Source organism: Crinia signifera, chromosome 19 (genome assembly GCF_055691185.1).
Source record: "Crinia signifera chromosome 19, ASM5569118v1, whole genome shotgun sequence".
NCBI lineage: Eukaryota > Metazoa > Chordata > Amphibia > Anura > Myobatrachidae > Crinia > Crinia signifera.
In genome coordinates, this window is record NC_139226.1 from 135,874,133 (window position 1) to 135,890,050 (window position 15,918).

General features: G+C 47.6%; 1 protein-coding gene across 2 annotated transcripts; it reads left to right on the forward strand.

Annotated features, from left to right (window-relative positions):
* Nucleotides 1-2,410: 2,410 nt before the first annotated feature.
* TARDBP (TAR DNA binding protein) lies at nt 2,411-10,336 on the forward strand. 2 transcript variants are annotated; one of them, XM_083163425.1, is made up of 7 exons: nt 2,411-2,567; nt 4,407-4,656; nt 5,147-5,310; nt 5,410-5,550; nt 6,988-7,092; nt 7,290-7,460; nt 8,792-10,336. In XM_083163425.1, the coding sequence occupies exons 2-7, from the start codon at nt 4,416-4,418 to the stop codon at nt 9,320-9,322; spliced, it is 1,353 nt and encodes a 450-aa protein (XP_083019551.1). In that variant the 5' UTR covers nt 2,411-2,567; nt 4,407-4,415; the 3' UTR covers nt 9,323-10,336. The 2 variants fall into 2 exon arrangements, with proteins under 2 accessions (XP_083019551.1, XP_083019552.1); XM_083163426.1 differs by lacking the exon at nt 6,988-7,092 and having other exon boundaries at nt 2,412-2,567.
* Nucleotides 10,337-15,918: the final 5,582 nt, after the last annotated feature.

The following is a 15,918-nucleotide window of genomic DNA, read 5'->3' on the forward strand; positions in this document are numbered from 1 at the left end:
CATCTATGGTTTATGGCCACTGTTGAATACTTTTGCCATCGATGTGGGAGAACCAGATGGTTTATCTACATTGATGGCAAAGGAGAACCGATGTTTTCTTTTTTTTTAAGGTGCCAGGACAGTAAACATAGTTCCGCCCCCTGACACCCAGAAGTCACGCCCCTAAATTCTGATTGGCTCAAGGGCCATTCAGTCAAATATAATGGATGCCCATCGATAGCTAAAACTATTGCTGGTTATCCGTCAGATAGTTTACAACTATCGATGGTTGGTTGCAGAATTGCCATTGATGGCAACCATCGATGGCGACTGCACCAATGGCCATCCCTACCTCTTCAGCGATCACCGGCTGCTATGCTCCCCAACCCGCGGGACATTGCCACCCATGGTAAGGACAGCAGGACAGTCTCCAAATAGCGGGACTGTCCCGCTGTAATCAGGACAGTTGGGAGGTGTGTGTATAGTTAACAACATTGGCGGGTATGGAAATCACCCAGTGTGTACCCAGCTTTATACCCCTTTTACACAGAGGCAAAAACACAGGTACACGTCAGTGACGGTGTAAAAGGGGTAGCTGAAATGCCGGGTGAGGACAGTGTAAACGAGTATGCAGGGTCATCTGACTCGGCTCCCGTTTGCAGCAATCCGGGAGCCCAACCTCTGGATCCCAGTCCAGGGCTATTTTTGTGCAGGCTCCAGCAGGAACTGTGGCCCTTATTCTAGTTCACTCTTTCTGACAAAATATTTCTAATGCAGCCCACACACGCATCGATTTTAGAACGCGTTTTGTACTTTTAAAGTACAAAACGCATCGTGCGTACAATTATCGGGGGGTATTCGTGCGGCGTGTGCGACGCGATGCTGTGCTATGCGCGTTCCCGGGGGCCGATTTTGGATGTCCAAAAAAGTATGTGCAGCAGGTACTTTTTTGGACATTATCGCATAGCATCGGGCTCAGCATTATACAGGCATACGAGCCGATGCTATACGACGGGTTTTTTTTGGGGGGGAAATAATTACATACAAATTGTTATCAACAACTTTATTGCAGGTTTAAAACATGTGAACTCGAACAAAATAAAGGTCAGAAAAAGCCAGTGAAAAAATGTGCTTAAATCGCACAGCATCGCATCGAAGACAGCAAAATAACCATCACATCGGGTCATGCTTAATTCTGGCAGAAAAATTGTAAAGAACCATTGTACAGCCAAAAACGCATAGCACTGAAATCGGTGCATGTGTGGGCACCATTAGATGGACAAAACCATTTGCACTGCAGGTGAGGCAGGTGTAAAACCCCACCCAAATCTAATTATCTCTGCACAAGTAACACCTGCCTAACCTGCAGTGCACATGGTTTTGTCCATCTAAGAAATATTTTGTCAGAAAGAGTGAACTACAATAATGGCCTCAGTTCCTGCTAGAGCCTGCACAAAAACAGCCCTGCCAGTGTCCATGAGGCAAAGTTTTTGCCTCGGTGTGAAAAGGGTGTAATAAGTCAGAAAGGGGGAGATGCGTTAAGCCTTAACAAGAGATAAATGAAAGAGTGATTTTGGGCGGGATGTACTAATGGGAAAATGCGGTACAACACCCGTTTTACCGCATTTTCCTATGTATCAATACCCGTCCGCCCCGTTTTCGCAAGGGAGGGTATCGCCCCCCCTCCCGTCCTCCTGTGATCATCTCCTCCCCCTGGTGTCACAGCCGGCAGGACATCCGGCTTCAGGGGGGAGGAGGAGACACAGGGGGATGCTGGCAGCCGCCGGGAGGTGACAGAGACCCCCGCAGCCCACATCAGAGGTATAGCGGGGGTCTCCGTTACCGCAGCCCGATGCTGGCCGCATATGTTAGTACATATGCGGTAGCATCACGGCGGCTGCCGTGCGAAGGGCGGAGATGTATGTTGATACATCCCGCCCAAGGAGAGATAAACGTCCAATCAGCTCCTAGCTGCCATGTTACAGGCTGTGTGTTGGAAAAAAGTCAGTAAGGAGCTGATTGGCTGGACGTTTATCTCTCTTTCTCAGCCTTGCATTTATCTCTTGTTAAGGCTTAATACATCTGCCCCAAATAACTAAACGCAAGAGTGCCTCAGTGGTGCGCATGCTCAAAGGAAATCATTCGATGGTACACATGATGGTATCAGATAGTTCTCATCGATGGATGACGTGATGACGACGAGCAGCGCGCTGGAAGCGCTAATATTACCGGCCAAAGGAGCGCATGCGCAGCAGGCAGCCCTCCGCCATACTGGACGCTACCACTTTATCTTTTGCAGGGGTGTGGGGCACACTCTGTTGCCTCTGCCGTGCCGTATCTGTTTTTTTTTAAAGACAATTAGTTGTGATAAATACAATAGCTGTTGTTCATTTCCTATTTACGTTGTGAGAGCATTATATAGGGCGCCGAGTTGCAGAGACGGCTGCGGTCCCCCCCCCCCCTCTCGGAACATGGTAGCGCCCAGTCCTTGATTAGCAGCTCACCAGGAGACGCCGGCGCCATTTTGATCTGTATCCCGCGAGGCGTATTTTGTGTTCCTGTTCATCGGCCGCTTTACCCTGGAGCAGGTGAGTTATCCGCGGTGTGACCCGTGGCCTATGTGTCCCGGGATTGTTCTCCCTTCTCCCCGCGGCAGTTCCGTACCAGACTGACCGCTCATCCCCGGGGTGGTGATCTTGTTCTGCCGCTTAGTACGGGGGTACGTTATGTGCCGCAGGCCGCTCATCCCGGCGGAGTGTCGTGTCGTTCCCTCCCTTACCGTAGACTTTCTATACCCGTGGGTGCATTATGTAACTAAACCGCCCGCCGTATACCGCCTATCCCGGCATGCATTGCGTGTGCTTCCCCCATCCCCCCCCACCCTGATGCCACATAATATCCCAGGATGCACTGCGCGACCCATCTTCCTAATGCAACATATCCCAGGATGCATTGTGTCCTCCCCTTATGCTACATTATGATTCTGCAGTATGAGCCCCTGCCCCTGTGCTGCTTACACTGTATATTCCCTATCACATGTACACACATTACAGAGAGCGTATCAGTCACATCAGCCCCTGCCCCAGTGCTGCTTACACTCTATATTCCCTATCACATGTACACATACATTACAGAGAGCGTATCAGTCACATCAGTCCCTGCCCCAGTGCTGCTTACACTCTATATTCCCTATCACATGTACACATACATTACAGAGAGCGTATCAGTCACATCAGTCCCTGCCCCAGTGCTGCTTACACTCTATATTCCCTATCACATGTACACACATTACAGAGAGCGTATCAGTCACATCAGCCCCTGCCCCAGTGGTGCTTACACTCTATATTCCCTATCACATGTACACACATTACAGAGAGCGCATCAGTCACATCAGCCCCTGCCCCAGTGGTGCTTACACTCTATATTCCCTATCACATGTACACACATTACAGAGAGTGTATCGGTCACATCAGTCCCTGCACCAGTGCTGCTTACACTCTATATTCCCTACCACATGTACATACATTACAGAGAGCGTATCGGTCACATCAGCCCCTGCCCCAGTGCTGCTTACACTCTATATTCCCTATTACATGTACACACATTACAGATAGCGTATCAGTCACATCAGCCCCTGCCCCAGTGGTGCTTACACTCTATATTCCCTATCACATGTACACACATTACAGAGAGCGTATCAGTCACATCAGCCCCTGCACCAGTGGTGCTTACACTGTATATTCCCTACCACATGTACACACATTACAGAGAGCATACTGTATCAGTCACATCAGCCCCTGCCCCAGTGGTGCTTACACTCTATATTCCCTATCACATGTACACACATTACAGAGAGCGCATCAGTCACATCAGCCCCTGCCCCAGTGCTGCTTACACTCTATATTCCCTATCACATGTACACATACATTACAGAGAGCGTATCAGTCACATCAGCCCCTGCCCCAGTGGTGCTTACACTCTATATTCCCTATCACATGTACACACATTACAGAGAGTGTATCAGTCACATCAGCCCCTGCCCCAGTGCTGCTTACACTCTATATTCCCTATCACATGTACACACATTACAGAGAGTGTATCAGTCACATCAGCCCCTGCCCCAGTGCTGCTTACACTCTATATTCCCTATCACATGTACATACATTACAGAGAGCGCATCAGCCCCTGCCCCCATGGTGCTTACACTCTATATTCACACTCACTTGTACACATAGCTTATGACCTCTCATGCTGTGACTCTGTAATGCTGTATTAATATCCTGGGATACGTTGTGTGCCCTCTACCTGCATAATGCTACATATCCCAACATATAGTGTTGCTGGAATTGGCCTGTCATGTTGGAAGACTCCTCTGCCCTGTGATAATATAACATGGATGTATCTGGATCTATAAAGCTTCTTCTTAGTTTGCAGAAATGGAGATGGAGTATATTCGTGTGGCGGAGGATGAGAATGAGGAGCCGATGGAAATCCCATCAGAGGACGATGGTACGGTCCTCCTGTCCACTGTGACCGCTCAGTTCCCGGGTGCGTGTGGCCTAAGATACAGGAATCCAGTAAATCAGTGTATGCGTGGTGTCAGACTGGTGGAAGGAATTCTCCATGCGCCAGAGACTGGATGGGGAAATCTTGTTTATGTTGTAAACTACCCAAAAGGTGAGTGGTTTTAACAAGTCCTTCTGGTAGGTCAGCACAGTAGCTATATGTTTTACATGCATTATGATTTTAGTCTGCTAGCCTGCTTTTATTTCCACTAGACATGGATGCAGGCAGCGTTTGCCAGCAAGGGAAGTGTCCTGGTACAGAACTAATGAGCTGCTCGGTGCCCCCTTTATATCCATTATGGATGTGTGCCACAGCATCACCAATAGATCTTTCTTTAATAGATGCCGTATAAACACAGTAGCAAGGTGTCAACACATAGCTTCCGGTTGGTCTGGAATCTATAGGGTAACCTGTTTATGATGCCCTAAGTCTTCACTGGGACTCTTGGAGCTGCACATGCTGCATGTATACTTTGGCGTTCTCTGAAAAGTGGCCCAGGTGCATGCGTTTGCTGCTGGTCTGCAATGTCTGTATTTCAGGCATTACTTTCCTCTTTGTGTCCCTGGTTTAGCTATTTCATGCAGTCTCTTCTCTTCCTTAGATAACAAAAGGAAAATGGATGAAACCGATGCTTCTTCAGCTGTTAAAATAAAGCGCGCGGTAACAAAAACGTCTGATCTCATTGTGCTCGGTCTTCCTTGGAAAACAACTGAGCAGGATCTGAAGGACTATTTCAGCACTTTTGGGGAAGTCATCATGGTCCAGGTACGAAATCTCTAATATTGGTTAGGCAACTAGCCTTAGGTCAGAGGTGCAGGTTGCCTTGTTTCGTTGGCATTTCTATTGAGCTTCTGCTTCTCGCAGGTTAAGAAAGATGCAAAGACAGGCCATTCAAAAGGCTTTGGATTTGTGCGTTTCACAGACTACGAGACACAAGTGAAAGTGATGTCACAGCGGCACATGATAGACGGGAGATGGTGTGACTGTAAACTACCCAATTCCAAGGTACCAGTCATTTCTAACTACATGCAATTATGCTCCAGTAACTAACTGCTCCAGTTAGCCTGCTTGGCTTTCCGATAGTATTGCTTGATGTTGGTAAGGCATGAAGTGTTGGAAATGTGAGAAATGTGACTTGCTGTGTAGTAATGGTATCTTGCAGTAATGTAGGTCTGTGGCTGAAGTCGAGTAAATAGTGGTTTAGGTGAATTCACCCACCATGTGCCCTAAGCATCAATATTGGTGGCCCTCGGTGTTAATGTAGTGAGGCCACATTTGGGTTCTCAAGACCTCAGTGGAATTTTACCTTCATGCTCCACCGGCCTTTTACATACACATGTAAGAAATTGCTGTATGACCAGATATCTATAGTATATTGGTACTAGATGGCTTCTGCAGTGTAACGGAGAAAGGGACAATGGGGCAGATGTATTAAGCCTTAACAAGAAAGAGATAAATGCAAGGGTGATAGAGAGATAAACATCCAGCCAATCAGCTCCTTACTGACTTTTTTCAAACACAGCCTGTAACATGGCAGTTAGCAGGTGATTGGCTGGATGTTTATCTCTCCTTATCACCCTTGCATTTATCTCTTGTTAAGGCGTAATACATTTGCCCCTATGTATGATAGGATTAGGTTATTGGAAACTCTCCATCAGGCTCACTCTTCTCATAAACATTTTATATAAAACTGGATCTTTAACCTAGTGACCCTTAAGATCCAAAGTAAACTACAACCTAGTTGTATGCTCAGATTGCACTTTTAATGTCCATCTAATTACACACTGGGCACATTGACTGCTTAGTATACCAAACAGTGGGGCAGATGTATTAAGCATGGAAATGAGAGAAACTGGAGATAAAGCACCAGCCAATCAACTCCCAACTGTCATATTTCAAACAGCTGATTGGCTGGTGCTTTATCTCCAGTTTTTCTCCTCCAGGCTTAATACATCTGCCCCACTATTTTTGGCTTCTTTACTGTGCATAGAGCTTTTAGTTCTTAATTTGTGGCTTCCTAATAGACTGTCAGAATGGGTCTTCCGGGTACTAGGTGATTACCTGCGCTGCTGTAACATTAGAGCCACATGCCGTCTTCCATGTCGTGGTGCACAAGCATTGTCCACCATACATGTATATAGTCATACTAAATTATTACAGCCCTATAGAATAGATGAGCGGTATAGAGAGTTTTCAGGAACATATGTACTAGTAATGGTGCCCCATTACCTATTATAAGGAGCATTTGTAGCGATCTGTGCAGTGTTATTTTAGGACTGGGCCGTTATCTCCCGTAGTGGCTTTGGCTGTATTGTGCACTGAACCAGAATTCATGATCATTCAGTTCTGCTAGTATTGGGATATCTACACCAGTATTATAGTAATACCGCGGTAATAAAAAAATAATGGTAAGGCGATATGGCTATCTTTGTATTACCGCAGTATTACTGGACTGCAGAGCCGCAGCTTTTTTTAGCATCGCAGTCATCCCGTGATGTAATGATGCCACGACACTACTTTAGAGAGGCGCCTCATTCTCCAGTGGAGGTAAGAACTGCAGGGGGGAAATGGCTGGAGAGGGCTGTGGGATGGGAGTGGTCTTAGACTTTGTCTTTATGTATTTTCTATAATTTAAACCGATCCCACACTGAGTGATCACAGCCTACTAGGAACAAGCAAAGTCGTATAGGCCGCATACTCATTTATGTCTATGAATAACCCTTCTCTGCCTTTCTCTAAAACAGCAAAGCCCAGATGAACCAATGCGTAGCCGCAAAGTGTTTGTTGGACGCTGCACCGAGGATATGACCATCGAGGAGCTGCGCCAGTTCTTCACGCAGTACGGAGAGGTCGTTGATGTGTTTATCCCGAAACCATTCCGAGCGTTTGCCTTTGTGACCTTTGCTGATGACCAGGTAAGGTTATTGGGGGTCTGTGACAATGAGGGCATTTAGTAGAACGATGGCGTGTTGGCTTTTAACATGACTACTTGGTATAATTCTTTGGTACTCTTTACCTAGAACGGCACCCATCGCGACCATCGAATGCACTAAAAATCGGGTGCGATGCGATGGCCGCGATTTCCCATAGGGACCAATGTTAAAAATGAGATTGGACCCGATTTTAGTGTTCAATGCCTCAATGCCCGCGATTTTTACATAGGAAACAATGTTAAATGGGCCACAGAGCCCAAATAGTCACAGTGAAGTCTAAAATGGCCCCCACAATTGTTAACGCCACCCCACGATCAACGTCAACCCGAAGCGTGGCGAGCCCGCGAGGGGCGGCGGTACGCGTCCTCCGACCTTTTCATGCCCCACTATCCACGTCGGCGTGGAGTTGAGAATAGAATAGTGTGGCGAGCGCAGCGAGCCACCGAGCCCGAAGCGTGGCGAGCGCAGCGAGGGGACGCGGATACCTTCAGTTATACGCGTCCCCTCGCGGGCTTCACAGGTGTCCATGGCGACGCTGACACCTGTGAAGCCCGCGAAGGGACGCGTTTACCTGTGAAGGTATCCGCGTCCCCTCGCGGGGCTCGCCACGCTTCGGGCTCGGTGGCTCGCTGCGCTCGCCACACTATTCTATTCTCAACTCCACGCCGATGTGGATAGTGGGGCATGAAAAGGTCGGAGGGCGCGTACTGCCGCCCCACGCGGGCTCGCTGCGCTCGCCACGCTTCGGGTTGATCGTGGGGTGGCGTTAACAATTGTGGGGGCCATTTCACAGTTCAAGGGCACTATTAGGGCTCTGTGGCCCATTTAACATTGTTTCCTATGTAAAAATCGCGGGCATTGAGGCATTTAACAGTAAAATCGCGGTCAATCACCGTTTTAACATTGATCCCTATGGGAAAATCGCGGGCGTCGCACCCGTTTTTTATGTGCCCGCGATGGCCACGATTTTTTACCCCCGACGCCTGTGATTCCAATCGCGGGCGCCGTTCTAGGTAAAGAGTACCAATTCTTCAGTTGGGAATCGGTGGCCTTTTATGAGGGGAATGGAGGTACTTCCATTTATCGTTTCTTGGGTTACCATGCTCTATGTATGCATTTAGTTTCTTACATAGCGCATACATATTCCGCAGCGCTGCTTCATGTAGCCTTTATGCATCCTATAGAGGGGCAGACTAATAAGGGTTTCCCGTCCCTTACAGGTGGGCTGTGCATGCTGGGTCTAGCACATGGCCAGCTCTTACTACAGATGGCTTGTCGTGTGTCTCTAACTCTATCCGTTTTTCATCTTTCAGGTGGCACAATCATTATGTGGAGAAGATCTCATCATCAAAGGAGTCAGTGTCCATGTGTCTACAGCAGAACCAAAACAGAGTAGCAATAGGATACCCTTAGAGAGGGGTGGCAGGTTCCCAGGAGCAAACTTTGGGGGTCAGGGGTATCCCAGCAACAGGCCAAATAGCAGTGGGCTTGGCAATAACCAGCCGAGTAACATGGGGGGTGGTGGCGGGGGAGGAGGTATGAACTTCGGCGCATTCAGCATTAACCCAGCAATGATGGCTGCTGCGCAGGCAGCTCTACAGAGTAGCTGGGGCATGATGGGTATGCTCGCTAGCCAGCAAAACCAGGGAGGGCCCCAAGCTAGCAATCCGGGCCAAGGAAATCAGCCCAGGGATCAGTCGGGGAGCTTTGGTTCAGCTAGCAACTCTTATGGCTCCAACTCTGGCGCCATCGGCTGGGGATCTCCTAATGCCGGCTCTGGTACTGGGTTTAATGGTGGCTTCAGCTCAAGCATGGAATCCAAGTCCTCCGGTTGGGGCATGTAGTTTTCTAGGTTTGTTCTGTTTTGGGTGAATGGGTAAAAATTTTCTTATTTTATGGTAAGTACTTTGTAAGATACATTTACTTAAAGAAAGCCTTCAGGTGGTTCAGCTATATATCCTCCTATGAAGGAGCATGGGTGAACTGGGCGAAGGCAATGTGTTTAGTGAATCTGCATGTTGGAGCAACCCACTTGCCATCAGATTTCATTACCCGATGTTTAATTTCAACTTTTTGTTTTTTTTCTTGATGTAAAAGAATCGGATGTTGTGTAGCACAGTCTTCCTCCCCTTATTGTCTACTGCTTCATCAACTGGTCTCTGCTGCTCACCTTTGTCTCTGGGACCTGGCCCGTCCTGGATCACTCCTCCTACATATATTTCTTCAAGAAATCTGCTGCTGCCGCACAGTGAAGCTTAAGACGGTGGGTGATCCATTTTTATCCACTCTATTTGGTGGAAATCGTAGCAGCGCGTTGAACGCACGGCTGTGAGGTGGAACCAGAAGGCTGTTTGCACTGTGGGATTGGTGGTACCAAGGAATGAGAGGCTTGGGTATGAGCGAGAAGCAGAGCGCATGCAGACCTGGTGGTGCATTATGGGAATATTACAGTTGGCGATGTGTCTCTCCAGTGGCCATGGTGAGCGTGTGCGGAGAGCAGTGGGAGCAAGTAACGTACGAATGTTTCTTGCATTCAAAGGACTTGTTCATTTGGAAGACTGGGTCTATTTCTGCCTCAGAGACAATTTGTTTGAACTTGGTTTGTGTAAAAATGTTTTCCCTTTCCTTGAAATGTCTACTGCTGTGAATGCTGTATGAAGTGTACTGACAATGTGATGCTGGTGGGGTGGGTGGTCGCTCTGACGTAGAATGACATGCTCCTGATCTAGAGTGTGGGGACGCTTTTGGGTTGTACGTAATAACAAGAATGCCGTTTGCTGCAGTCATGTGTTATGTGTTTGGATGCTTTTTACAAGACCTGTCAATGTAGGATTCTTAAATAAACCATTTAAATAAAATGGAGTCCTAGTTTTTTTTTTTTTTTTCTTCTCAAAATGAAGTATTTTGCACTGGGTCTGTAGCGTACAAAAGGAAGAGAAACCATTGGGGTCTTAATCAATTGTCCTCTTTCCAGGTTCCCAGTAAGAGTATCCGTAGCTGAGGAATCGCAGTCATAGGTGTCACCTTCAGGTGAAAGGGGGATGGATTTATTCAAACATTGCACTCACATGACATAATTAAAAACAAGCATGTCCTCACCAACCGGGTGATAAGATCACCGCATCATTCTTGTCTCGCCACGCTGCGATCATTACCATTCTATATGGTGATACATTTAATCAAAAAATATTGAACAATAGGGCAATCCAGCAAACCATTAAATAGACTTGCTTCACTTTGGGCATGAGTGGGTATCCTATGTTCCTGTTTGATAGGGGACACCTAAGCATATAGTGTACATACTGGAAGACATGAGGGCTTTGTCCAAATCTGATATGGTCAGATTGTGAAAATGCTAGCCCTTCGGTCTTTATACTTTTTGACTTTAGTCCCGAATTTATAAAGAATTAAAATAGTTTTTAGCTGGTTTCACTGGGTAAGAAAGGAGGCTACCCAGAGTTTTGAATGGATTTTTTGCAAAGAAATGTGTAATGATATGATTTATGAAAAACTTATCGTATAAATGGTAGAGGATATGGGTGAACCTTGGCACATTTTGGAACTAATCTTAGGGAACGTTAGCTAAAGAAACCAATGATACGATAGTGATTGCCACATTGAAGGGGTGAGCAGTTATGCTATCTTGAAATCATAGGTAAGTACAAGAATTGATACTGATTCAATCTTACATAATGTGCCATTCTTTTGCCAGTCCATAAAGTTTTTTCTTTATACTATCTGACTTCTTGATCATTGTGGTGCTGAAGATATAAAAGATCAATGTTTGGAATAAAGCTTTGTTCTAATGACGTGTTTTGGCGCTACACAAGTTTAATATACACAGTCTCTTAAATGATGCAATATAGCTTCATGGTAAATGTTGCTAGGTCAGGAAAGTTTATACATCCATTTGGCTTTGGTTGAATCAATTTACACAGCAGTACATGTGTGCTAAACATTCTAGATTTTTTTTTTTTTAATTGAGTTTGTTGCACATCTGCTTTTGTAATGGAAATGTATGACGTGGGTGAAGCAGTTAGCTACCATATTCCAACATTTTAGCTCTTAAATAATGCTCCCATTCCTTATATCATTTATTGCAATGGAAATGGATCTTTACACTTAAAGTATACAACGTGCCAATTTTCTTGGGAATCCTTATCTGTGGCCCATATCAATGGAAATTGAGTTGTACAGTTTAAGGAATTATTTATTCCAAGTAGCATTGACTTGTCCAGGTTGTTAATAAAACCTGAAATGGAGTCAAACTTCTCCTACCTCCCAGGCAGACCAGGCTCCTCCATGCCAGGAAGCTCAGGTTTTTTTGGTGCTGGCTGGAGCTAACATGCATCTTACAGAGGGACTGCAGTATGCAGCCTCATTTCAGTTTTATTATTTTTCTTCTGATTTTACACTAACACTGAGTTAGTGATAGAGCACAGGGTGGTCTGTTAAACATCAGTGCTGCTGCATCACCACGCATCGGTCAGTGGCCAGTCCTAGGCACTCGTAGGCTGCAGCCGGGCACCGATTCAGGTAACGCGCTCCTTGCCATGAGCGCAAGCAATGTTAGCGACTGTAGCACCCTGTTACAGGGGTCTGTACCCACTCCTGCTGGACCACCAGGGATGAAGGTGTGTGAGCAGCAGTGTCGGTAGCAGGGCCACCCCGCTCGCACCAGATCCCTCTCCATTTCACCGGCGCTGCATGAGGTCACTTCCCTGGAGGCCATTTGTTAGCAGGGGGAGTGGGCTCTACCTGCACAGCCACTCCTCCAGGATATCAACACGGATTCCCGCCACTGATCTTGTCTGCCTGCCTGCCTGCACATGTGTAGAGTGACACGGAAAGCTTATCAGCCACCCGGTGATCCACTGCTTCACTGCCATAGCCTGGGTAAGTACCTCTCCTCCAAGGAAACACATTACAGAGTTTATACTTAAGTCAGCCATAGCAGCTTAAGGAGTTTAGTGCCAAATGTCATTGCCTTGTATGCCTGCTATGTACTGCTTTACTGCACTATCATTGCCTGTCACCAGGACGGCTTATGCAAGCTGCTGCAATGCGCAAGCGCAGCCCACGACCTCAGCCTCCCATAAGGAGCCAGTTTGGGCAACGTCACTTACTCAGATGATGGCGTAGCTGGCAGATAGTTTTTCATCTGCACCTTCCCTGCAGCTAGGTATCCTCGTCCCAAGCTGGATTGGGCCCCCCCCAGCGTTGGAGTCACCTTGGGTGAGCTCATTATCTGCTTCAGTTCAAGGCCAGACAAGCGCAGGCTACAGTCAGGGATACCTCTTCATCCCAACCCCTCCTTCAGCATGACTCTGACACGGAGTGGGAAGATGTGCAGGAGGATGACTGGGACAATGTGGACGAGGAGGGCCTCAGCCAAAGAGGATGCCCCCTCCCGCATTGATGTTGTGGCATTAGTCACAGTGGCTAAAAAAAAGCCCTAAACTTAGAGGACCCTACCGAACTGCCCAGATCCTCCGGCCCTATTTTCAAATGTCTTAGGCAGACTCTAGCTTTGTTTCCCAAGTCTAAAGACTTGGAAGATATCCTCTTGGAGGCTTGGGCGGTAACAAATAGAAATTTGACACTACCTAGATGGTTTGCCTCCCTTTACACCATCCTTCAGGAGGATAGAGTCTGCTGGAAAACGGGTCCCAAAGTGGATGCACAGGCTGCTAAACTAGTGCGCTCCTCTACGCTGCCCATTACAATTGCGTTCCTCAAAGACCCAGCAGATCGGTAGTTGGAAAACTTTCTAAAACTCATTTACACGACTTCTGGTGCACCGGTTAGGCCTGCCCTGGCCATGGTGGAATGGGCAACTACCCTTGTGGCTGCCAAAGGCAGACTTGTAGAAAACCTGTTAACTATCATTGAGATGATACATCAGGCCGCTCTCTACTTAGGAGGGGCAGCACTTGATGCAGCTTCCCTAACCTGTGTTTCTCTTTCAATGGTCCTGGTGACACAGCTCAACATTGGGATGTAGGAGGGTCCGTAGGATCCAGGCACCTATCCTAAAGCTTTAGGAGGGTAGGCTCCTCCCTTCTGCAACCCAGACTCCTCAGTTCGTGTTAGGTGCCCACTGGAGTGGGTGCTATTCTAAAGGGCTGCCGGAGCAGCCGAAGGATTAGAGTTAGTTAGGAGTTTTTTTTATTTTATCAACTTTTACACTAGCTAGGTAGGCACAGTGTGAGGATTCTCACACTGACAGCGCAGCAGGAGCTGACAGAAGCGCGTCCTGTCAGCTCACTGTGCACAGGGGAGACACTGTCTGGTCTCCCTGTGCAGCGCTTACAGCTTCTATTAAGAAGCTGCCTGGGCTCCGGAGCGCTCTGAAACCGGCTTCACGCTTCGTGGGGATCATGGGGGACAGGCGCTCCGTGATGGCGGCGGCCATTTTCTGCGGAGCTTACACACTGAGCTCCTATGAGAGGACAGCAGTGTGTTACAGGCATGTTCCAAGTGGTCCCCAGCAAAGGGCGAGACACTGGAACTTGGGGATCCTGCACTGGGTGCGGCTGTCTGGGGGTGGTTGGCGCCAAACGCCACGGACCCCACAGCAGCAGGGACTTGGTCTCTTCCCTCACTCTGTTTTGGCGCCATTCGGAACGCTTGCAGCGGAGCTGAGCCGGCTGACAGATCCTGGCAGAGTGATTGGATTTCCTGGGCATCGTCTTCCCCACTGTGAAAGCTTCAGACAGATAAGTGACTGAGTACATTGGCTCTGTATAAAATGCCTGTACATTTTGCGTTGTGACTGTTATTTTTACATCATGTCTGAGCAACAGTCTGTGGCTTTGGGGGATGGAGCCCTTAATGCATTGAGCGCTTGCAGTGTTTGTACACTGAATTTTGTCCCTGAGCAGATGGCCAAGGGGGGCTTGTGTATTACTTGCGCTGCTGTGAGACCCATGGGGAGTGAACCCCAGAGGGTAGAGCAATCAGAACCTGCGTGGGCCAGTGCCCTGGGCAGGTCTGTTAATGCCTTAGTGCAGTGGTAGCCAACCCTAGCCCTCGAGAGCTACCAACAGTTCACATTTTCCAGACAACCTAGCTGCTGCACTCATTAATCACATACACATTTTAAAAGATACACAGATGGAGCTATTTTGCTCACTTGCGCTTCTGTGATGAGACCTGCAAAACATGCACTGTTGGTAGCTCTCGAGGACTAGGGTTGGCTACCCCAGCCTTAGTGCAATTGCTGGACATGCAGAGTGATGTGTTGGTAGCTTCCCTGAGACCTATGTCATCATCTTAGCAGTCCTCTGGCTCCCAGGCAGATCCTAGCTTCTTACAGGTCATGCAGGATACTGCTAAGGGGATCAGCAGGTTTAATGATTTCTTAGACAAATTTGATGGTGATACTGTGGGGACCCCTAAAAGGTCTTATTCAGTGCCATTGCTTGTTGCTGAAGAGGAGGGAGAGTATACAGACCTTCCCTGGGACCAGGGTGATGATTCTGAGGATTCCTCAGCCTCAGGGGTGGAGGATTTGATTACTGCTGTTAAACAGACTTTGAATTTGTCTGTGGAGGATAAAACTCCTGCAAAAGGTGTTTTTAAACGGCAGCGTAAGGAAACTGTTACCTTTCCTGCAGATGAAGGTTTACAGGATTTATTGGAAGGGGCTTGGAAAACACCTGATAAAATGCTGCAGATGCCAAAGAGATTTTTAAGTCTATACCCCATGCCTGAGGCTCATGCAGACCTCTGGGAAAAAGTTCCAGTGGTAGATTCTTCTGTGGCACGGCTTTCTAAAGCCACGGTGCTACCTGTCCAGGGGGGGGCAGCCTTTAAGGACCCCGTAGACAAGAAGCTGGAAGGTAACCTCAAGGCAATATTTGAAGGGGTGGGCTACACTTTACGCCCTCTTATAGCATCAGCCTGGGTCTCTAAGGCCATGATTGTGTGGGCCAATGACCTGTGTACAATTTTACATGCTGATCCATGTGTGTTACTACTTGCTGAGAAGCTTAAAGCAGCTGCGGAGTATGTGCTTGAGGCTGAGGAGGAAGCTCTCAAAATGGCTTCCAGAGTTTCCACAGTGTCCGTCAATGCAAGGAGAGTCCCTTATACTAAGCCTTGACAAAGCTTATAGAGAGCGAAATGCGCATTGGCAGATCGCTGTAAACTGTTTGTTTGTTTGTACCAGTGTTTGCTTTAAATTGTAAACTTCACCTTATGTATTGTGGGGGGAGATAGCGGGATAAGAGAGCGAGTACTAGCTGCAGGCAGCGTGAATAAAACACGCTAGCACACGCAGTGGACTAATGGGAATATACCCCTTGATTGTGAAGGCACAGTTTTGCAACGGAGAATCACTACAGATCTCCGGTTGCTAACTGAGCGCACACGCTGATACGCGCGGCGAGTACAACAGGAACAGTCCCTGACAGAGACTTCTGTACTCAAGCCCGCT

What these genes read in the sequence shown, in the direction of transcription:
- TARDBP (XM_083163425.1), top strand. Translation starts at nt 4,416, where the DNA reads ATGGAGATGGAGTATATTCGTGTGGCGGAGGATGAGAATGAGGAGCCG. An exon ending in TGTTGTAAACTACCCAAAAG is followed by an intron (nt 4,657 to 5,146) that starts GTGAGTGGTTTT and finishes TCTCTTCCTTAG; the next exon opens with ATAACAAAAGGAAAATGGAT. An exon ending in GGGAAGTCATCATGGTCCAG is followed by an intron (nt 5,311 to 5,409) that starts GTACGAAATCTC and finishes TGCTTCTCGCAG; the next exon opens with GTTAAGAAAGATGCAAAGAC.